The sequence below is a fragment of the Dendrobates tinctorius genome, unplaced genomic scaffold, assembly GCF_039654945.1.
Source record: "Dendrobates tinctorius isolate UK_male_01 unplaced genomic scaffold, ASM3965494v1 ptg000135l, whole genome shotgun sequence".
In the NCBI taxonomy this organism is placed as follows: domain Eukaryota; kingdom Metazoa; phylum Chordata; class Amphibia; order Anura; family Dendrobatidae; genus Dendrobates; species Dendrobates tinctorius.
Genome location: NW_027361803.1, coordinates 14309927 through 14333358, shown reverse-complemented (window position 1 = coordinate 14333358; position 23432 = coordinate 14309927). Strand labels below are relative to the sequence as shown.

Genomic DNA, 23432 nt, shown 5'->3' with positions numbered 1-23432 from the left:
ATGAATTATACTAATTTAATTGCGAATATGTCTAACCTTCTGGTGTAAGCTTGGGCTCATAGGCTTTCCTTTTCTTCTGACGTTCTTTCTTCTTCATTCTTCGAGCAACTGGGAAAAAATAAATAAAAAAAAATTTGGATGATGAGCATTATGGACCACAATGTCATTCAGGCCAATTTTAAGGCTTATTGCAATCAAGAGGGGGACAGGTTTGAGTAAGTCCCAACATTTCCTTGCCTTCACTGAGGCTTGGTGGTGGAGAATCCTCCATCTCGGAGTCTTCAGAGCTGCGGTCTCTGTACCGGCTGCTCCGTCTGTTATCGTTCCCGCTCCGCCTGTGATCCCCTGAACCTCGCCGCTCCCTTTCTTCGAGTTTCCACTCCTGATCACCCTTACCCTTTTTGTTTCGTTTTTTAGAAGCTGAAGTAAAAAGAGATTTAGTATTTTATAGAAAGCGTGTATAAGTACGTTTAAAAAGACATCAGAGCTTAAGGCCCCTTACGTTCAAAGTCGTCTTCGCTTTCCTTGTCCTCGTCGGAGCTGATCTCGGCATATTTGGGCTTCTCGTTGACTGTGCTCCGCTTCCGTTTATTCATTTTTACACGTTCGCAGATTGGCATGGATGACTCGATTTCTGCCACCAGTTCTGGGGGGAGCTCTTTCAGAACAGATTGGTCAATGCTCCCTGCACAAAACATACAAAATATACCGCAGTTATCACCTAAACCTGTGGCATTCGATTATTAAAAGCAGCCATATTCCTCAGATTCACTGGCAATGAATGAACCCTAGGTGCGCAAGAGTGACCACCGGACCACTGAAATTGGGGGCAAATTAAAGCAATAAAGAAAAACCTACCAATTTTGTGCTGAAAAATCACAGGCAGCAAAAAAAAAAATCATTTGGCATCTATTTTAGCTTCTTACTGATTTCTAATGACTAAAGAGAAAAATATTAACTGCAAGTGGGCTTACATAGAAAGGATCAATTATTTTGTGTGTCAATACCACAATCTACTGCTCCACTCATTTCCTATGTATCCAGCCATCTCCGTCACATCCACAGGCAAAAAATTAATCACGGTGCATTGTTAAAATGGGTGCACAGCCGTGAGACCCCTCGTGCTCATGCATTTACCACTTTTCCTGCGGGTGTAAGATAAATACTATATATAGGTCAAACCTCTAGAGAAGACCCGTCGCCAGATTTTGCTTTGTACCTGCTGCTTCCCTGGATTTTTTTTTTAGTCACACTACACAATAGTTTGTGACATTAATCTCTGTCCAATATGCATATTTGTATCAACTCTAGCACCCCCTATAGGCTGCTCTGTATATTCACCCTGTGAGCAACGCCCTATTGGAAAACAACAAAAAAAATTAGATATACTGGGCTGGGTGCAATAAAAAGGTGAAGATCTCTGGAACTGGTGGATTTAAAAAAAAAAAAAAAAGCCACTTGATCTGGTAATAATGTTTTAGTGGGTTTTCAAGTTGTCTAATAATGCTGCTTAAAACCCTTTAAGACCTTTGACGTAGTTGTACGTCAAAAGTTGTGCCTACCTTTGATGCGGCCCGGCGTGCAAGCCAGCACCTTTCCCCGCGCACATGATGGCCGATTGAATCAACCGATGGATTGCCCGGACAGCCGGGAGGTTTGCTGAAGACCCGTGTGCCTGTCATCCTCCTGTGACAGTCACCCTGTAAGCTGGCGTTCGTAGGAGATTGTGATTTTCACCATACAGAGCAGTGCTGGTGTTTTGCTATGTAGTATTGGTATTGCATAAGATCGCAGCTTTAAGTCCCCTAAGGGGACCATTAGATAGTTACTGCACATCGGCTCCTATTGAGGTGAATGTGATCTGAGCTGCAGACCCCGAGAATGACCACAACCAATAAAGAGATAATGGTAGCAGACAACCTGGCATGGATGTATCGAGTCCATCACAAGACTTCATGGCTATCATCCCACCATCTATAGCAAGCTTACATCAGCCTACCAATACCCAATATATAGCCTGTACATTGAGACCTCCCCCGTGGATAGAAAATTAGTAAGAATTCATTTATTAACAGCATTCATCAGGTCTGTGACAGTGCGAAAAATGGGTAACGCTGGAGACCTCAGCTCTGCAGCATGGTGGGTGAACTTTTTAGCTATGTTTTAGCTCCAAAACAGAAGCGGAGAACATAAAGTGTGGTGCTACATTACAATGTGCCGCAGGTTAACAGGGTCGAAATACAACCAGCAAAGCAGTCATGAAAAGGAATAAAAAATACAAAAAAAAATTAAAAACACAACAAAGTCTGGCTTTTTACGACAGATGGTCCCCCATTTACCTGCACTATGCTGCAAAGTAACAGCAGCATGTAAGCGAAAAAGTCTGTGTCAGAAAAACACTTGTATACGCTGTCTTCTGACAATTATAATAAAAGCACCTCTTTTTTTCCACACGTAAAAGAAACAATGCTGCGGAGCAAAAGTAACCGCCCCCCTTGCAATTGCGTTTCTGAAGTTGTAAAGAAAAAAGTTAATTTGGAGTCCAGATCAAGTTCTGGACCCAATGACGGTGGAGGTAAAGGTGGTCCAAAAACTGGATATCAGGTGCTGAACACTTTACCAACAGATTACATACTACAGGGGAGAAAAAAAACAACAAAACAAACCGCTTTAGTATCGGGCTGAGATGTAACACTGCGCGGTCCGTAAATGAATGGCGTTCATGAATTATTGATATGATGAAGTGCTCGTCGTCTGCTGCGTAGAAAGCTGACAAATCCGGAAACATCGCCATCAATAATTCACAGCGCGGCGAGGGGTTAAGTGTAAATATACATTTTATTTTCACCAGGGCAAAAGGCATCAGCAAAAAAAAAAAAAAAGAGAAATCTATAAACTACACACGAGCAGGCTGTTAAGCTGGGAGTTTGCGGCTCTGGTCCATTTTTAAGTTTATACCAACTCATCTTCTGCCATAGAAATCTAGACTGCCTCGGCTCTGTTCACATTGCCACTTGTTTGGATATAAGCAGCATGAAACCTCCATGGACATAATTACAGGTCAGGGTGGGAATGTCAGGAAGCGCCATAGCTTATTGGATGTAATGGATTTATAGGAATAATGTTCAATGTCCGTTTGCATCTCCAGTGACCTTTGTGGTATTTCAGCCTCCTAGGTGTCCTGAATAACCGCAATGTCCATATCAGTGTCTGCAGGTCAGACCCTTTCCTGAGTCAGCAGCAGCCATCATTTGGTCATTTCAACCACAAGGACAGAGGAAGAGATAAAAAAAAAAAAAAAATCGGACATGTGCACAATCTCATAGGTACAAGTGCTATCCATGAAAACAAATAGCACTAAGATGAGAAAATCGGTTATGTGCACGAGTTTTGCGTTTTCCGCTCCCCTTGTTCCCAGAGCCATCACTTTTTTATTTTTCCATCAATATGGCCATGTGAAGGCTTGTTTTTTGCGGGACTAGTTGTACTTTTTAACAACACCATTGGTTTTAGTATACATATTGTGTACTGTTAAAATGGGAAAAAAATTCCAAGTACGGTGAAATTGCAAAAATAAAAAGTGCAATCCCAGAGTTGTTTTTGCTTGGCTTTTTTACTAGGTTCACTAAATGCTAAAACTGACAGGCCATTATGATTCTCCAGGTCATTACGAGTTCATAGACACAAAACATGTCAAGGTTGTTAACAGCTGACAACACAGCAAAGGGATCTCATTGTTGAAATCTCATTGCTGTAAGGAGAAGAGTACTAAATATTTCCAAGGTTTTAGATCAACCATGGAAACATCGTGAAGTAGATGAAATTTGGCACAACAGTGGCATTACCTAGAACGTGACGTCTCAAATAATCAGGGCTGTGGAGTCGGAGTTAGTTTTGGTTGGAGTCGGAGTCGGTAGAAATGTACCGACTCCGACTCCAGCTTTAAAAAAAATGTTTTAATATTTCATAATTGAACTTTCATATGAATTTTATAAATGTTACTCAAATATATATGTTCTATCAAACTATGAACAACAGTGATAAGCAGTTCTGCTGGAGATAGACATTTCTTACTTCTTGTGTGTCACTGTTCTCCACTGCCCTTATCTAATCTTATACTTGGTTAACCTCATGCTGCCCCAACCCCCCTACTTGAAATGTATGAAACTGAAAGTGAAAATGTGTTGCAAATTCTTAGTAGTAAAGCTCCTCCTCTAGACTAGATCATACTAGGTGTGCGTCTTCCAAGCATCTCACAGCTGCCTGCTACTCAGAAGAGGAAGACTGTAAGTAGTATTATCCTTTCAACAAACTTTGCATCAGTTAACTGTGAGTACATGAGGAATAATAACAGTATTACTGACCACTATATCAGTTGTACGACCTGGCAATAATTTTGGACAATTGTTTTTAGGAAAAACAATTGTCATTTGGATTGTGAATGCAGAATTAAAAACCTGAGAATGTCAAAGAAGCATCACATTAAATCAGCTGTATTTGAACATTTCACCATCACTCAAGATAGAAAACATTATGTCTGTCAGTGTATGACAAATGATCCAGACGAAAACAAATGCTGTGAAGCCAAGATGAGTGCATATTCAGGCAAAGATAAAAATGCTCCTACCAGAGCTTCTAATCTAAAGAGACATTTACAGCGCTTTCATCCAGAAGTACTGAAAGCAGTGGATGAGAAAGACTGCATCCAAACCAATGAACCAGTGCCCAGCTCTTCCAGCCAAACAAAGGAGCAGAGAACTTTGCAGCCATCAGTTGCAAGATATTTTGTCAGTGACAAAGTTACTGTGACAATGACAGTAGATACATTTAAAAAACAGATCATAGAGCTTGTTGTAAAGGATAGTGTGCCTATTTCATTATTTTCACGACCAGCTTTTATGTGTCTGAATGGGGAAATGGCCCGCAAGCTTGGTGTTTCTCTGGAGAGAGAGAGTATTAGAAAATTAGTAATCGAAGAAGCTTTTAAACAAAAGGAAGAACTTAAAAAAACTCTCAAGGGACGCTTTCTGTTTCTTAAAATGGATGCCTGCACACGTCACAGAGTGAACTATTTTGCCATCAATGTCCGATTTGTTTGTGACAAAAATGAAATAGTTACCAAGACATTGGCAGTAAAAGACACCAAAGCTCATCACACCAGTGAGTTTCTCCAGGTCTTGGTGGAAAAGGTTCTGCAAGACTATGAACTTAAAAAAGAGCAAGTTCTTTCTGTCGTAACTGACAATGCTTCAAATATGATAAGTACTATTAAGCTAATGAATGAGAGTAATGATGGTGACCAGCAGCTAGAAGAACATTCTGGGTCCACAGACACAGAAATGTTTGAAATAGAGGAACACAGTATTGTAACTGAGGAGCAAACTGAAGTTGCTTCAGATGAACAGCAACATGATAGTTTAGATGATCTTGTTGAAACTGTGTCAATATGTTCTTTCATTCATCACATGCGCTGTGTTGTGCATACGCTACAGCTGGCTATAAGAGAGAGTCTGCAAGAAGGACATGCTGCTGCACTGATTGGCAAGGTGAGAAAATTGGCTACTGTTGCCAGAACCCCTAAAGTTGACTCAATTTTGAAGAGACGTGCTGGAAAAGGGGCAATTATTGATCAAGCCACACGATGGGGCAGTACTTACTTAATGATTCAGCGCTTGGTTGAACTGAAAACCTTTCTTGTAGACATGGCTAACCCTCAACTGACGCTAAATGAAAGTCAGTGGAATCAGGTGACTGAGCTGGAAAAATTGCTAGAGCACCCATTTACAGAGACTAAAAAATTACAAGCAGAGGACTTAACTCCAGGTATTTTCTTAAAGGAGTGGAAGAACCTGATGTTTCGCCTGTCCCAAAGAGGAGGGTTAATTGCAAGTGGCATTGCTACATCAATGAAACGGAGAGAGGAGCTACTATTACAAAATAACATTCTTTTGGCAGCTGTTTATGTAGACCCAATGCATCGGATTCTTCTAGATGATCAACAGCTAAGTAAAGGAAAAGAAGCTCTGTTTGAAATAGCAGTAAGGATGAAAGGGTTGCAGAACAGTCAGGAGGAACAAGAAGAATTTGGTCGTCCTACCACATCTTCACCCTCATCAACTGATGAAGAATTTAATTTCGAAAAATATTTGGATCACAAGGACCGTGCAAAGCGTTCCCGCATAGAAGAGTCATCCCCATCAAGGAACACAGCCAGTACATTTCAGCAGAATTTTTCATGTGCACTAAAAGAAATTGAGAAATTTGACCGTTCATCAAAAATAACAGTGCAACAAGCGATTCCTCTGTATCCTGACATTGTCAGAGATGTTGCCCGAGTGGTTACTGCTTTGCCACCAACACAAGTTAGTGTAGAGAGGTTGTTCTCTGCTCTCAAAATAATTAGATCAGATTTGAGGGCATCCATGAAGGAGGATCTGACAAAGGCAATACTTTTTCTGAGGACAAATTTATAGATTTCTTCTTATTAACTGCATAAAAGTGTTTATTGCATACTTACAGTTTAGAAAAGTTTAGAAAAGTTATTTGCTATATTCTAATTGTATTCTAATAAATGTAGTTTTTGCTCTAAGTGGTCTGATTACTTATATGATGGTGAGAAACTGAATAAGCACGATGTTTAATATTTTACAACAGTAAATTTGTTGTTATGAATTGGCCATTTATGAAGGAGTCGGAGCCTGATAAAATCCAGGAGTCGAAGTCGCAACTGTGGCTTACCGACTCCACAGCCCTGCTAAATAATGGTGAAAAAAAAACAAGAAAACTGAAAATTGGTCTGTGAGGCTGCTAAGAGGGTGACAGCAACATTAACCCCTTCCTGACATGAGACGTACTATCCCGTCCATGGGACCCGGGCCCCTATGCCCATGGACGGGATAGTACGTCTAGCACGATCAGCGGCGCCCACGTGGTGAGCGCCGCTGATCGCGGCCGGGTGTCAGCTGATTATCACAGCTGACACCCGGCACAATGTGTCAGGGGCGGTCACGGACCGCCCCTGACACGTTAACCCCTTGCACACCGCGATCAAACATGATCGCGGTGTACCGGGGGTTAAAGGGAAGCATCGGCAGGGAGGGGGCTCCCTCCGTGCTTCCGAGCCCCCCACGGCAGCGCAATGTGCAGCGCTGCTGCGGGGGACTCCTTTCCTCCAGGCCCCCGGATCCAAGATGGCGACGGGGGCCTTCGGAAGCTGGCTTCCTCAGTGCCTGCAAAGCGCAGGCATGAGGAAGCCTTCTGCAGTGCCTGTGTCAGATCGCTGATCTGTCACAGTGATCTGTGATGTGACAGATCAGCGATCTGTCACAGGACAGTGATGTCCCACCTGGGACTATTTAATAAAGTGAAAAAAAAAATAAAAAAAAGTGTTAAAATAATTTAAAAAAAAAAATCGCCAAATAAATTAGAAAAAAAAAAAAATATTCCCCCAATAAATCCATTTTTTGGAAATAAAAAAAAAAAAACAATAAAAGTACACATATTAGGTATCGCCGCGTCCGTAATGACCCGCCCTATAAAACTGTCCCATTAGTTAACCCCTTTAGCGAACCCCTTAAAAAATAAAAATAAAAAATGAAGCAAAAAAATAATGATTTATTATCATACCGCCAAACAAAAAGTGTAATAACGCGCGATCAAAAAGACGCATATAAATATCCATGGTACCGCTGAAAACGTCATCTTGTCCCGCAAAAAACGAGCCGCTATACAGCATCATCAGCGAAAAAATAAAAAAGTTATAGCTCACAGAATAAAGCGATGCAAAAATAATTATTTTTTATATAAAATAGTTTTCATTGCATAAAACCGACAAAAACATAAAAAAATGACATAAATGAGGTATCGCTGTAACCGTACTGACCCGAAGAATAAAACCGCTTTATCAATTTTACCGCACGCGGAACGGTGTAAACGCACCCCCCCAAAAGAAATTCATGAAACGCTGGTTTTTGTTCATTCTGTTTCCCAAAAATAGGAATAAAAAGCGATCAAAAAATGTCACGTGCCCGAAAATGGTACCAATAAAAACGTCAACTCGTCCCGCAAAAAATAAGACCTCACATGACTCGGTGGGTCAAAATACGGAAAAATTATAGCTCTCAATATGTGGTGATGCAAAAACTATTTTTACAATAAAAAGCGTCTTTTAGCGTGCGACAGCTGCCAAATATAAAAACCGCCATAAATAGTAAATCAAACCCCCCGTCATCACCCCCTTAGTTAGGGAAAAATAATAAAATTAAAAAAAAAATATTTATCTCCATTTTCCCGTTAGGGTTAGGGCTAGGGTTAGGGCTAGGGTTAGGGCTAGGGTTAGGGCTAGGGTTAGGGCTAGGGTTAGGGTTAGGGGTGTGTTGGGGTTAGGGATGAAGTTATAATTGGGGGGTTTCCACTGTTTGGGCACATCAGGGGCTCTCCAAATGCAACATGGCGTCTGATCTCAATTCCAGCCAATTCTGAGTTGAAAGAGTCAAATGTTGCTCCTTCCCTTCCAAGCTCTGCCATGCGCCCAAACAGTGTTTTACCCCACATGTAGGGTATCAACCTACTCAGGACAAATTGCAAAACAATTTTTGGGGTGCAATTTCTCCTGTTACCCTTAGGAAAATAAAAAATTGGGGGCAAAAATATCATTTTTGTGGAAAAAAATGATTTTTTTATTTTCATGTCCGAGTGTTATAAACTTCTGTGAAGCACTTGGGGGTTCAAAGTGCTCACCACACATCTAGATGAGTTCCGTGGGGGGTCTAGTGTCCAAAATGGGGTCACTTGTGGGGAGTTTCAATAGTTTAGGTACATCAGGGGCTCTCCAAACGCACATGACACCCGCAGACCATTCCATCACAGTCTGCATTCCAAAACGTCACTGCTTCCCTTCCGAGCCCCGACGTGTGTCCATACAGTAGTTTTCTCCCACATATGGGGTGTCAGCGTACTCAGGCCAAATTGGACAACAACTTTTGGGGGTCCAATTTCTCCTGTTACCCTTAGGAAAATGAAAAAATTGGGGACTAATTGATCATGTTTCTGGAAAAAATACGATTTTTTTATTTTCATGCCCTGGCATTATAAACTTCTGTGAAGCTCTTGGGGGTTCAAAGTGCTCACCACACATCTAGATAAGTTCCTTAGTGGGTCTAGTTTTCAAAATGGGGTCATTTGTGGGGGGTTTCCACTGTTTAGGTACATTAGGGGCTCTCCAAAGGCAACATGACACCCGCAGACCATTCCATCAAAGTCTGCATTCCAAAACGTCACTACTTCCCTTCCGAGCCCCGACGTGTGCCCATACAGTAGTTTTCTCCCACATATGGGGTATCAGCATACTCAGGACAAATTGGACAACAACTTTTGGGGTCCAATTTCTCCTGGTACCCTTGGGAAAATAAAAAAATGGTGACTAAAAGATCATGTTTGTGGAAAAAATACGAATTTTTTATTTTCACACCCGGGCGTTATAAACTTCTGTGAAGCACTGGGGGGTTCAAAGTGCTCACCACACATCTAGATAAGTTCCTTGGGGGGGTCTAGTTTACAAAATGGTGTCATTTGTGGGGGGTTTCCACTGTTTAGGTACATTAGGGGCTCTCCAAAGGCAACATGACACCCGCAGACCATTCCATCAAAGTCTGCATTCCAAAACGTCACTACTTCCCTTCCGAGCCCCGACGTGTGCCCATACAGTAGTTTTCTCCCACATATGGGGTATCAGCATACTCAGGACAAATTGGACAACAACTTTTGGGGTCCAATTTCTCCTGGTACCCTTGGGAAAATAAAAAAATGGTGACTAAAAGATCATGTTTGTGGAAAAAATACAAATTTTTTATTTTCACGCCCGGGCGTTATAAACTTCTGTGAAGCACTGGGGGGTTCAAAGTGCTCACCACACATCTAGATAAGTTCCTTGGGGGGTCTAGTTTACAAAATGGTGTCATTTGTGGGGGGTTTCCACTGTTTAGGTACATTAGGGGCTCTCCAAAGGCAACATGACACCCGCAGACCATTCCATCAAAGTCTGCATTCCAAAACGTCACTACTTCCCTTCCGAGCCCCGACGTGTGCCCATACAGTAGTTTTCTCCCACATATGGGGTATCAGCATACTCAGGACAAATTGGACAACAACTTTTGGGGTCCAATTTCTCCTGGTACCCTTGGGAAAATAAAAAAAATGGTGACTAAAAGATCATGTTTGTGGAAAAAATACGTATTTTTTATTTTCACGCCCGGGCATTATAAACTTCTGTGAAGCACTGGGGGGGTCAAAGTGCTCACCTCACCACACATCTAGATAAGTTCCGTAGGGGGTCTAGTTTCCAAAATGGTGTCATTTGTGGGGGGTTTCCACTGTTTTGGTACATCAGGGGTTTTCCAAACGCGACATGGTGTCCGATCTCAATTCCAGCCAAAAACGTCAAATGGCGCTGCTTCCCTTCCGAGCTCTGCCATGCGCCCAAATAGTGGTTTACCCCCACATGTGGGGTATCAGCGTACTCAGGACAAATTGCACAATAACTTTTAGGGTCCTGTTACCCTTGGAAAAATAAGAATTGAGGGTGAAAAGATCATTTTTGTGGAAAAAATATGATTTTTTAATTGTACCGCTGTACGTTATAAACTTCTGTAAAGCCCTTGTGGGTTCAAAGTTCTCACCACATATCTAGATAAGTTCCTTGGGGGGTCTAGTTTCCAAAATGGGGTCACTTGTAGGGGGTTTCCACTGTTTAGGTACATCAGGGACTCTCCAAACGTGACATGGCGTCCAATCTGAATTCCAGCCAATTTTGCATTGAAAAAGTCAAACGGCGCTCCTTCCATTCTGAGCTCTGCCATGCACCGAAACAGTGGTTCCCCCCACATATCAGGTATCAGCGTACTCAGGACAAATTGCACAATAACTTTTGCAGTCCAATTTCTCCTGTTACCCTTGGTAAAATAAAAAAAATTGAACCTGAAGTATTTTTTTTATGAAAAAAAGTTAAATGTTCATTTTTTTTTTAAATATTCAAAAAAATTCCTGTGACGCACCTAAAGGGTTAATAAACTTCTTGAATGTGGTTTTGAGCACTTTAAGGGTACGTGCACACGCTGCGGAATCCGCTGCGGATTAATCCGCACGGATTTTGCAAAAACCGCAGATAATCCGCAGGTCCAAAGACCTGCGGATTATCTGCGGTTTCGCCTGCGGTTTGGTCCTGCGGATTCACTATCTCCACAATGGTGGAGATAGGAACCCGCAGCGGTTTCCGCAGAAACAATTGACATGCAATTCTTACTCCGGATTCAAAACCGCAGCAAATCCGCGCGTTTTTTTCCGCAGAGTCGGCACAGCGTTTTTTTTTTCCCATTCAAATGAATGGTACTGTACACCGCAGCTAAAACTGCTGCGTGTCCGCAGCGGCCAAAACCGCTGCGGAAACGCAGCGGAATCCGCAGCGTGTGCACACAGCCTAAGGCCTGTTTCACACTTCCGTTTTTGTGTCCACCAAACGGATCAGTTTCCGTTTTTTTGACGGAAACTGATGCAAACGGATCCGTTTTTAAAAAACGGATCCGTTTTTTTGACGGATCCGCGGTAACCACTAATGGAAGTCTATGGGACAAAAAAAACGGATCCTGCAAAAAAATGGCGGATCCGTTTTTTTACGGAAACCAACAGATTTTGACGGATTTGAAAAAACGGAAGTGTGAAACAGGCCTTAGGGGTGCAGTTTTTAGAATGGTGTCACTTTTGGGTATTTTCTATCATATAGACCCCTCAAAGTGGCTTCAAATGTGATGTGGTCCTAAAAATAAAATGGTGTAAAAATGAGAAATCGCTGGTCAACTTTTAACCCTTATAACTTCCTAACAAAAAAAAATTTTGGTTCCAAAATTGTGCTGATGTAAAGTAAACATGTGGGAAATGTTAGTTATCAAGTTTTTTGTGTGCCGTATCTCTGTGATTTAAGGGCATAAAAATTCAAAGTTGGAAAATTGCGAAATTTTCAAAATTTTCGCCAAATTTCCGTTTTTCTCACAAATAAACGCAAGTTATTTGAATGAAATTTTACCACTAACATGAAGTACAATATGTCACGAGAAAACAATGTCAGAATCACCGGGATCCATGGAAGCGTTCCAGAGTTATGACCTCATAAAGGTACAGTGGTCAGAATTGTAAAAATTGGCCCGGTCATGAACGTGCAAACCACCCTTGGGGGTGAAGGGGTTAAAGGAGCTGCAGGAATTTATGGCCGATCCTGGTTGTGTCCTGCATGTGACAACCATCTCACATATTCTTCATATGTCTGGCCTGTGGGGTCGGGGGGCAAGATGGAAGCCTTTTCTTACAAAGAAAAGCATTCAAACCCGGTTATATTTTTCCAAAACCTACATCAAGTCTGACAAAATCATGTAGGAAAAAGTATTCTAGTCTAATAAAACCAAGGTGGAACTCCATAATTCCCAAAGGTGCACAGCCAACACTGCCTATCACCAGTTCACTGTTCCCACCGATTTGGGGCTGTTATTCGGCAACTGGAACTGGGGCTTTAGTCAAAGTGGAGGGAATTGTGAATAAATCCAATCATCAGTCAATTTTGCAAGAAAACCTTCAGGCTTCAGTTAAAAATCTGGACATGAAGGGGAATTTCACCTTTCAGCAACATCCACATCAGAAAAAGAAACAGCTTCTCCAGAAGATCATAATTTTGGAACGGCCCTGACCTGAAGAGGGCGCTGTATACAGGAGATTCCCCCGCAATTTGACAGATGTGAAGCTACTGAAAGGAGGAGTGGGCATAGATTCTAGATGTGCCGCACCGATAGACTCCCACCCAAAAGACTGAACGATGGCAGAAATTCAAAGGGAATGCAAAGTGTTAGGCCATGTGCACACGATGCAGATTTGCAGCGTTTCCGCAGCGGATTTTACTGCGCAGAAACGTTGCATATCCGCATTGTGATGTACAGTACCTTTAAAATGAATGAAAAAAAAAAAAACGCTGTACACACACATACACATATATATATACACACCACATATACTCGCGTATAAGCAGAGATTTACATCCCTTTTTTTGGGCTGAAAGTCCCCCTCTCAGCTTATATATATGCGAGTCATATATGCTAGGGGGTGTCAGATCATACGCACCCCCTCCTGGCGCCGCGCCCTCTGCCTGAACAGTCACTGACAGAAGACTCGGAAGAGACAGAGCGGCACGCAGCGATGGCTCGGGGGCAGGTGAATACCGCAGGTGCAGGGGCCCTGAGCCAGCGGTGACACCGGCATCTGTCCCCCAGTGACGGAAAGGTATGTCTTTTTTTTTTATTTGCAGCAGCAGCATATGGGGAATAATCTATGGCGCATTTTATGGGGGCATAATCTATGGAGCAGCATATGGGGGCCTAGTCTATGGTGCATAATCTATGGAGCAGCATATGGGGGCCTAGTCTATGGGGCATAATCTATGGAGCATCTTAAGGGGGCATAATCTATGGAGCATCTTAAGGGGGCATATTCTATGGAGCATCTTAAGGGGGCATAATCTATGGAACATCTTTTGGGGCCATCAACCATTATGGAGCAGCATATAAGGCATATTATTCTATGGAGCATCTTATGGGGCCATAATTAACCTTTGTGCAGCATTATATGGGGTGTATTTTGTATGGAGCATCTTATGGGGCCATCATGAACTGTATGGAGCATTATATGGGGCTCCTGATTCAATATGGATATTCAAAAACATTCAACCTACCGATGTCTCAATTACTTTTACAGGTATCTATTTTTATTTTTTTAACTTCACCAGTAGCTGCTGCATTTTCCACCCTAGGCTTATACGCGACTCAATAAGTTTTCCCAGTTTTTTGTGGCAAAATTAGGGGGGGGGTCGGCTTATTCACGAGTATATATATATATATATATTGTGTGTGTGTATATATATCACACACAGTACATGGACAAAAGTACACACAACACATGTACACACAAAACAAAGCAACTTAGCTATGAAGTGGAGACCCCGTAACGTTACAGAATGGAGTGACGAGTGCTGAGAAGCACAGAGCAGAAAAGTAACCAACGCTCTGCTGACCCCATAACTGCAGAGTCCAGACCACCTAAGGTAGCACAAACACAGCACCCCCGCCAGGAGCTTCATGACCGAGCAGCTGCACGCAGCTGTACATCACCAAGCACAATGCCGAGCGTTGAAGTGGTGTAAAGCCGCCACCACTGTACTCTGGAGGGGACGTGTCCTGTGCGGTGACGGATCACACTTCTCTGATGGAGGAGACTGGGACTGGCGATTCCAGGAGGACGTTACCCCCTGACGGCATTGTTCCCCATGCACAGATGGAGGAGGGGGATAATGCTATGGGCTGTTATCAGGGGGCGGCCTCGGCCTCTCGGCTCCAGTGATGGGAAATTGTAATCTTCAGCACAAGACATGGTGGAATTGTAGCTTCAGTTTTGTGGGAACAGTTTGGGGGGGGGGGGGGGGGGGGGGAGACCCTCTTTTGTTCTCCGTGACTGTGCCCAGTGCACAAGCTCCATACAGATATGGGGGGGGAGAACATGATCGGCCGCACAGAGCCCGGACCTCAGCCCCATATAACACCAATAATGGAGACTGTGAGCCCGGCCTCCCCACCACCCCCCAAAACATCAGGGTCTGACCCCACAAATGCTCTCCTGGATGAGGAGGCAAAATCCAACATGGTTCATTTCCAAGTACCTACGTGATTTGCCAGCGGCCGGGGCATATTTTCTGTAAGACTTGGGAAAGTGACTATTTGTTCACCTATTGCGGGATTTCCTTACTATAAGTTTCTTTGTGTGTGCAAATTTGTTTCTATTTAATTTATACATTTTTTGACAAATTTGTGGCTTTGTGTCTATTTTTGCTGCACTTTATACTTTAGCGCTACTGAACCTCCATACACTGAAATCCAACAAAAGCCTCCAAGATCTGGTAAGGATTCTTCTCAGAAGAGGCTGATGTATCTGTGGAGGGCCGACTCCATGGCAATGTGTATGGACGAAAAGGCGAGAAACGCTCCCGGAGGTGGAACGTCCGCTGTATGGAGGGAAGGCTCTGTCTCCCACTCCCCACACACACAGCGGCCCCTCAGCGCACCCTGGAGGGCCCACACCCCGCCGTCACCATCTCCCGCCATGCACACACACTCGCCGCTCCGCTTGTTGTCATCCTCGCCGCTCACGCCACGTGCTGCCGCTTTCCCAGGATGTCGCCCTCTTGTGGCGACGAGGAGAATGTAAACACGCCGCAGACTGTACAGCGAGCGCTTTCGCTTTTGGTTAACTCTGTGATGGCCGCTCCGTGTTTACACTGCAGCGACCCGGCGACTGTACAACCGCGCTAGCGCCGACTAGCGGGCGTCCCTCGCTATGGCATGCCCGGGTGAATGATAATGTGCACGGAACAACGCAACACCGAGACCGCGGGAAGCTCCGGAGGGAGCACGGGGCGCCCCGCACAGGGGTCTGCAGGCAGCCGGGACCGGGGGCTCCGCCGCCTGTAATGCAGCGCTATACTATACAGTGCGGCCACTACAGAGAGCGGTCAGGACTGACCACCGGCATCACCGTGCTGCAGCCGGGACCCCGCGGAGAGCAGCCGCCACAGAGACAAGCACAAGAGCCCGGGAGGGAGAGAGGCCCCCGGGAGCCCCACAAGAGCCCGGGAGGGAACGAGGCCCCACAAGAGCCCGGGAGGGAGAGAGGAGACCCCCGGGAGCCCCACAAGAGCCCGGGAGGGAGAGAGGAGACCCCCGGGAGCCCCACAAGAGCCCGGGAGGGAGAGAGGCCCCACAAGAGCCCGGGAGGGAGAGAGGCCCCCGGGAGCCCCACAAGAGCCCGGGAGGGAACGAGGCCCCACAAGAGCCCGGGAGGGAGAGAGGAGGCCCCCGGGAGCCCCACAAGGGCCCAGGAGGGAGAGAGGAGACCCCCGGGAGCCCCACAAGAGCCCGGGAGGGAGAGAGGAGACCCCCGGAAGCCCCACAAGAGCCCGGGAGGGAGAGAGGCCCCCGGGAGCCCCACAAGAGCCCGGGAGGGAACGAGGCCCCACAAGAGCCCGGGAGGGAGAGAGGCCCCCGGGAGCCCCACAAGGGCCCAGGAGGGAGAGAGGAGACCCCCGGGAGCCCCACAAGAGCCCGGGAGGGAGAGAGGAGACCCCCGGAAGCCCCACAAGAGCCCGGGAGGGAGAGAGGCCCCACAAGAGCCCGGGAGGGAGAGAGGCCCCCGGGAGCCCCACAAGAGCCCGGGAGGGAACGAGGCCCCACAAGAGCCCGGGAGGGAGAGAGGAGACCCCCGGGAGCCCCACAAGAGCCCGGGAGGGAGAGAGGAGACCCCCGGGAGCCCCACAAGAGCCCGGGAGGGAGAGAGGCCCCACAAGAGCCCGGGAGGGAGAGAGGCCCCCGGGAGCCCCACAAGAGCCCGGGAGGGAACGAGGCCCCACAAGAGCCCGGGAGGGAGAGAGGAGGCCCCCGGGAGCCCCACAAGGGCCCAGGAGGGAGAGAGGAGACCCCCGGGAGCCCCACAAGAGCCCGGGAGGGAGAGAGGAGACCCCCGGAAGCCCCACAAGAGCCCGGGAGGGAGAGAGGCCCCACAAGAGCCCGGGAGGGAGAGAGGCCCCCGGGAGCCCCACAAGAGCCCGGGAGGGAACGAGGCCCCACAAGAGCCCGGGAGGGAGAGAGGAGGCCCCCGGGAGCCCCACAAGGGCCCAGGAGGGAGAGAGGAGACCCCCGGGAGCCCCACAAGGGCCCAGGAGGGAGAGAGGAGACCCCCGGGAGCCCCACAAGGGCCCAGGAGGGAGAGAGGAGACCCCCGGGAGCCCCACAAGAGCCCGGGAGGGAGAGAGGAGGCCCCCGGGAGCCCCACAAGGGCCCAGGAGGGAGAGAGGAGACCCCCGGAAGCCCCACAAGGGCCCAGGAGGGAGAGAGGAGACCCCCGGGAGCCCCACAAGAGCCCGGGAGTGAGTGAGGAGGCCCCCGGGAGCCCCACAGGGGCCCGGGAGAGAGAGAGAGGAGGCCCCCGGGAGCCCCACAAGGGCCCGGGAGAGAGAGAGGAGACCCCCGGGAGCCCCACAAGAGCCCGGGAGGGAGAGAGGAGGCCCCCGGGAGCCCCACAAGGGCCCAGGAGGGAGAGAGGAGACCCCCGGGAGCCCCACAAGGGCCCAGGAGGGAGAGAGGAGACCCCCGGGAGCCCCACAAGGGCCCAGGAGGGAGAGAGGAGACCCCCGGGAGCCCCACAAGAGCCCGGGAGGGAGAGAGGAGGCCCCCGGGAGCCCCACAAGGGCCCAGGAGGGAGAGAGGAGACCCCCGGAAGCCCCACAAGGGCCCAGAAGGGAGAGAGGAGACCCCCGGGAGCCCCACAAGAGCCCGGGAGGGAGTGAGGAGGCCCCCGGGAGCCCCACAGGGGCCCGGGAGAGAGAGAGAGGAGGCCCCCGGGAGCCCCACAAGGGCCCAGGAGGGAGAGAGGAGACCCCCGGGAGCCCCACAAGAGCCCGGGAGGGAGAGAGGAGGCCCCCGGGAGCCCCACAAGGGCCCGGGAGGGAGAGAGGAGACCCCCGGGAGCCCCACAAGAGCCCGGGAGGGAGAGAGGAGGCCCCCGGGAGCCCCACAGGGGCCCGGGAGAGAGAGAGAGGAGGCCCCGGGAGCCCCACAAGGGCCCAGGAGGGAGAGAGGAGGCCCCCGGGAGCCCCACAAGGGCCCAGGAGGGAGAGAGGAGGCCCCCGGGAGCCCCACAAGGGCCCAGGAGGGAGAGAGGAGGCCCCCGGGAGCCCCACAAGGGCCCAGGAGGGAGAGAGGAGGCCCCCGGGAGCCCCACAAGGGCCCAGGAGGGAGAGAGGAGGCCCCCGGGAGCCCCACAAGAGCCCGGGAGGGAGAGAGGAGGCCCCCGGGAGCCCCACAGGGGCCCGGGAGAGAGAGAGAGGAGGCCCCGGGAGCCCCACAGGGTCCTGGGAGAGAGAGAGAGGAGGCCCCCGGGAGCCTCACAAGGGCCCGGGAGAGAGAGAGAGGAGGCCCCCGGGAGCCCCACAAGGTCCCGGGAGAGAGAGAGAGGAGGCCCCCGGGAGCCCCACAAGGGCCCAGGAGGGAGAGAGGAGGCCCCCGGGAGCCCCACAAGGGCCCAGGAGGGAGAGAGGAGGCCCCCGGGAGCCTCACAAGGGCCCGGGAGAGAGAGAGGAGGCCCCCGGGAGAGAGAGGAGGCCCCCGGGAGAGAGAGGAGGCCCCCGGGAGCCCCACAAGGTCCCGGGAGAGAGAGGAGGCCCCCGGGAGCCCCACAAGGGCCCGGGAGGGAGCAAGGAGGCCCACGGGAGCGCCACAAGGGCCCGGGAGAGAGAGAGGAGGCCCCACAAGGTCCCGGGAGAGAGAGAGGAGGCCCCACAAGGTCCCGGGAGAGAGAGAGGAGGCCCCACAAGGGCCCGGGAGAGAGAGAGGAGGCCCCACAAGGGCCCGGGAGAGAGAGAGGAGGCCCCACAAGGGCCCGGGAGAGAGAGAGGAGGCCCCCGGGAGCCCCACAAGAGCCCGGGGGAGAGGGAGGAGGCCCCCGGGAGTCTCACAAGGGCCCGGGAGGGAGAGAGGAGGCCCCCTGGGAGCCCCACAAGGGCCCGGGAGGGTGAGAGGAGGCCCCCCGCAAGCCCCACAAGAACCCGGGAGAGAGGAGGCCCCCGAGAGCCCCACAAGGGCCCAGGAGGGAGAGAGGAGGCCCCCAGGAGCCCCACAAGGTCCCGGGAGAGAGAGAGGAAGCCCCCGGGAGCCCCACAAGGGCCCGGGAGAGAGAGAGGAGGCCCCCGGGAGCCCCACAAGGGCCCGGGAGAGAGAGAGAGAGGAGGCCCCCGGGAGAGAGAGAGAGGAGGCCCCCGGGAGCCCCACAAGGTCCCGGGAGAAAGAGAGGAGGCCCCCGGGAGCCCCACAAGGGCCCGGGAGGGAGCAAGGAGGCCCACGGGAGCCCCACAAGGGCCCGGGAGAGAGAGAGGAGGCCCCACAAGGGCCCGGGAGAGAGAGAGGAGGCCCCACAAGGGCCCGGGAGAGAGAGAGAGGAGGCCCCCGGGAGCCCCACAAGAGCCCGGGGGAGAGGGAGGAGGCCCCCGGGAGTCCCACAAGGGCCCGGGAGGGAGAGAGGAGGCCCCCTGGGAGACCCACAAGGGCCTGGGAGGGTGAGAGGAGGCCCCCCGCAAGCCCCACAAGAACCCGGGAGAGAGGAGGCCCCCGGGAGCCCCACAAGAGCCCGGTAGAGAGCGAGGAGAGCCCAAGAGCCCCACAAGAGCCTGGGAGAGTGGGAGGAGGCCCCAGGGAGCCCCACAAGGGCCCGGGAGGGAGAAAGGAGGCCCCCGGGAGCCCCACAAGGGCCCAGGAGGGAGAGAGGAGGCCCCCCGGGAGCCTCACAAGGGCCCAGGCGGGAGAGTGGCCACCGGGAGCGCCACAAGGGCCCAAGAGGGAGAGGAGGCCCCCGGGAGCCCCACAAGGGCCCAGGAGAGAGGAGGCCCCACAAGAACCCGGGAGAGAGGAGGCTCCCGGGAAGCCCCACAAGGGCCCGGGAGAGAGAAGGCCCCCCGGGAGCCCCACAAGGGCCCGGGAGAGAGAAGGCCCCCCGGGAGCCCCACAAGGGCCCGGGAGAGAGAGAGGAGGCCCCCGGGAGCCCCACAAGGGCCCAGGAGAGAGAGAGAGAGGAGGCCCCCGGGAGAGAGAGAGAGGAGGCCCCCGGGAGCCCCACAAGGTCCCGGGAGAAAGAGAGGAGGCCCCCGGGAGCCCCACAAGGGCCCGGGAGGGAGCAAGGAGGCCCACGGGAGCCCCACAAGGGCCCGGGAGAGAGAGAGGAGGCCCCACAAGGGCCCGGGAGAGAGAGAGGAGGCCCCACAAGGGCCCGGGAGAGAGAGAGAGGAGGCCCCCGGGAGCCCCACAAGAGCCCGGGGGAGAGGGAGGAGGCCCCCGGGAGTCCCACAAGGGCCCGGGAGGGAGAGAGGAGGCCCCCTGGGAGACCCACAAGGGCCTGGGAGGGTGAGAGGAGGCCCCCCGCAAGCCCCACAAGAACCCGGGAGAGAGGAGGCCCCCGGGAGCCCCACAAGAGCCCGGTAGAGAGCGAGGAGAGCCCAAGAGCCCCACAAGAGCCTGGGAGAGTGGGAGGAGGCCCCAGGGAGCCCCACAAGGGCCCGGGAGGGAGAAAGGAGGCCCCCGGGAGCCCCACAAGGGCCCAGGAGGGAGAGAGGAGGCCCCCCGGGAGCCTCACAAGGGCCCAGGCGGGAGAGTGGCCACCGGGAGCGCCACAAGGGCCCAAGAGGGAGAGGAGGCCCCCGGGAGCCCCACAAGGGCCCAGGAGAGAGGAGGCCCCACAAGAACCCGGGAGAGAGGAGGCTCCCGGGAAGCCCCACAAGGGCCCGGGAGAGAGAAGGCCCCCCGGGAGCCCAACAAGAGCCCGGGAGAGAGGAGGACCCCCGGGAGCCCCCATAAGGGCCCGGGAGAGAGGAGCAGGGCTGTGGAGTCGGTGCTCATTTTGGTGGAGTCGGTATAAAATGGACCGACTTTGACTCCTAAAAATATATAATAAATTGGGTACAGTAGTTCAATGCAGAAAGTACTGAATATTTTTTCATAGGAATTTGGGAAAGTTATGAAATGTCCTATAAATGGCTGTTCTATTCCTGATCTAAGGCTACATTCACACACAGCGTTTTTCCTGCGTTTTTTCAGGATACGTTTTTCAGCTGCAAAAGCAGATCAGCTTTTTAAAAAAACCGCATCACCTGAAAGGTTTTTGAGCTCAATGTTTTAAACACCAAAAACAGATTAGAAATCTGCTCTATCCATTTATCCATATCTGTCTATCCATATCGTATCTGTACCAAAAAGAATGAAAGCCGAGTAGCACACAGACTAACACTCCTTTTTTTTTTTTTTTTTAAGCATCAGTCAGGTACACCTCATAGCTGCCCAAAAGGACGCCCAGGACAGGCATTGCTCGTCTTCAGTAACACATTAACATCAATTGATTGGTGGAATAAATAGAATGCATTCACCACATCTTAAGGTGCAGGCTTTATTTTCAAGTGTAGGGGTGTGCAGTATGAGGTTCTGCGGAACGGTATGAGGTTCTGCCCCCCCCTAGGTTTGATTCTGGTTACGCCTATGGTGTGAATGTAGCCTGAGGATCTAGGCTTTGTCTTATTGTCTTAGCTGAGAAGTCATAGTGTGTGTATGTGTATATAAATAAATATATATATATATATATATATATATATATACATACACTCATATATATATATATATATATATACACATACACACACATATATATACACATACACACAGTACAGACCAAAAGTTTGGACACACTTTCTCAATCAAAGAGTTTTCTTTATTTTCATGACTATGAAAATTGTAGATTCACTCTGAAGGCATCAAAACTATGAATTAACACATGTGGAATTATGTAATTAACAAAAAAGTGTGAAACAACTGAAAATATGTCTTATATTCTAGGTTCTTCAAAGTAGCCACCTTTTGCTTTGATTACTGCTTTGCACACTCTTGGCATTCTCTTGATGAGCTTCAAGAGGTAGTCACCGGAAATGGTTTTCACTTCACAGGTGTGCCCTGTCAGGTTTAATAAGTGGGATTTCTTGCCTTATAAATGGGGTTGGGACCATCAGTTGTGTTATGCAGAAGTCTGGTGGATACACAGCTGATAGTCCTACTGAATAGACTGTTAGAATTTGTATTATGGCAAGAAAAAAGCAGCTGAGTAAAGAAAAACGAGTGGCCATCATTATTTTTTAGAAATGAAGGTCAGTCAGTCCGAAAAATTGGGAAAACTTTGAAAGTGTCCCCAAGTGCAGTGGCAAAAACCATCAAGCGCTACAAAGAAACTGGCTCACATGAGGACCGCCCCAGGAAAGGAAGACCAAGAGTCACCTCTGCTGTGGAGGATAAGTTCATCCAAGTCACCAGCCTCAGAAATCGCAGGTTAACAGCAGCTCAGATTAGAGACCAGGTCAATGCCACACAGAGTTCTAGCAGCAGACACATCTCTACAACAACTGTTAAGAGGAGACTTTGTGCAGCAGGCCTTCATGGTGAAATAGCTGCTAGGAAACCACTGCTAAGGACAGGCAACAAGCAGAAGAGACTTGTTTGGGCTAAAGAACACAAGGAATGGACATTAGACCAGTGGAAATCTGTGCTTTGGTCTGATGAGTCCAAATTTGAGATCTTTGGTTCCAACCACTGTGTCTTTGTGCGACGCAGAAAAGGTGAACGGATGGACTCTACATGCCTGGTTCTCACTGTGAAGCATGGAGGAGGAGGAGGTGTGATGGTGACACTGTTGGGGATTTATTCAAAATTGAAGGCATACTGAACCAGCATGGCTACCACAGCATCTTGCAGTGGCATGCTATTCCATCCGGTTTGCGTTTAGTTGGACCATCATTTATTTTTCAACAGGACAATGACCCCAAACACACCTCCAGGCTGTGTAAGGGCTATTTGACCAAGAAGGAGAGTGATGGGGTGCTACGCCAGATGACCTGGCCTCCAGTCACCAGACCTGAACCCAATCGAGATGGTTTGGGGTGAGCTGGACCGCAGAGTGAAGGCAAAAGGGCCAACAGGTGCTAAGCATCTCTGGGAACTCCTTCAAGACTGTTGGAAGACTATTTCCGGTGACTACCTCTTGAAGCTCATCAAGAGAATGCCAAGAGTGTGCAAAGCAGTAATCAAAGCAAAAGGTGGCTACTTTGAAGAACCTAGAATATAAGACATATTTTCAGTTGTTTCACACTTTTTTGTTAATTATATAATTCCACATGTGTTAATTCATAGTTTTGATGCCTTCAGAGTGAATCTACAATTTTCATAGTCGTGAAAATAAAGAAAACTCTTTGAATGAGAAGGTGTGTCCAAACTTTTGGTCTGTACTGTATATGTGTAATCGATATTACATAGTGTATTACATAATTACAATTTATTACAGTTTTTTGTGTTCTAAAGTTGTATTCCAATAAATATATATTATGTTCTATCTAAATATCTTGATTATTGGATCATAAAAATAATTAAATGTTTGATGTTCACATTGTACTACAATAAATTTTTCACTTAAATATAAGCAATATATGTCGGAGTTGCAGGTTTGGCTTACCGACTTCCACAGCCCTGGAGAGGAGCCCCACAAGAGCCCGGGAGAGAGAGGGGAGGCCCCAGGGATCCCCACAAGGGCCCGGGAGAGAGGAGGCCCCCGGGAGCCCCACAAGAGCCCAGGAGAAACGAGGCCCCCGGGGCCCCGCAAGAGCCCGGGAGAGGCCTCCGGGAGCCCCACAAGAGCCCGGGAGCAACGAGGCCCCCGGGAGCCCCACAAGAGCCCGGGAGAAACGAGGCCCCCGGGAACCCCACAAGAGCCTGGGA

The 23432-nt window shown here is 49.5% G+C and overlaps 1 protein-coding gene across 3 annotated transcripts in view; it reads right to left on the bottom strand.

Annotated features, from left to right (window-relative positions):
- NIPBL (NIPBL cohesin loading factor) overlaps window positions 1–23432 on the bottom strand; it is a 171401-nt gene that overhangs the window by 32327 nt on the left and 115642 nt on the right. For all 3 annotated transcript variants that reach the window (XM_073543950.1, XM_073543949.1, XM_073543948.1), the window contains exons 11-13: window positions 503–685; window positions 238–420; window positions 37–108 (exon numbers count right to left, since the gene is read on the bottom strand). In XM_073543950.1, the coding sequence (XP_073400051.1) occupies window positions 37–108; window positions 238–420; window positions 503–685 (438 nt within the window). The remainder of the gene's footprint in view (window positions 1–36; window positions 109–237; window positions 421–502; window positions 686–23432) is intronic.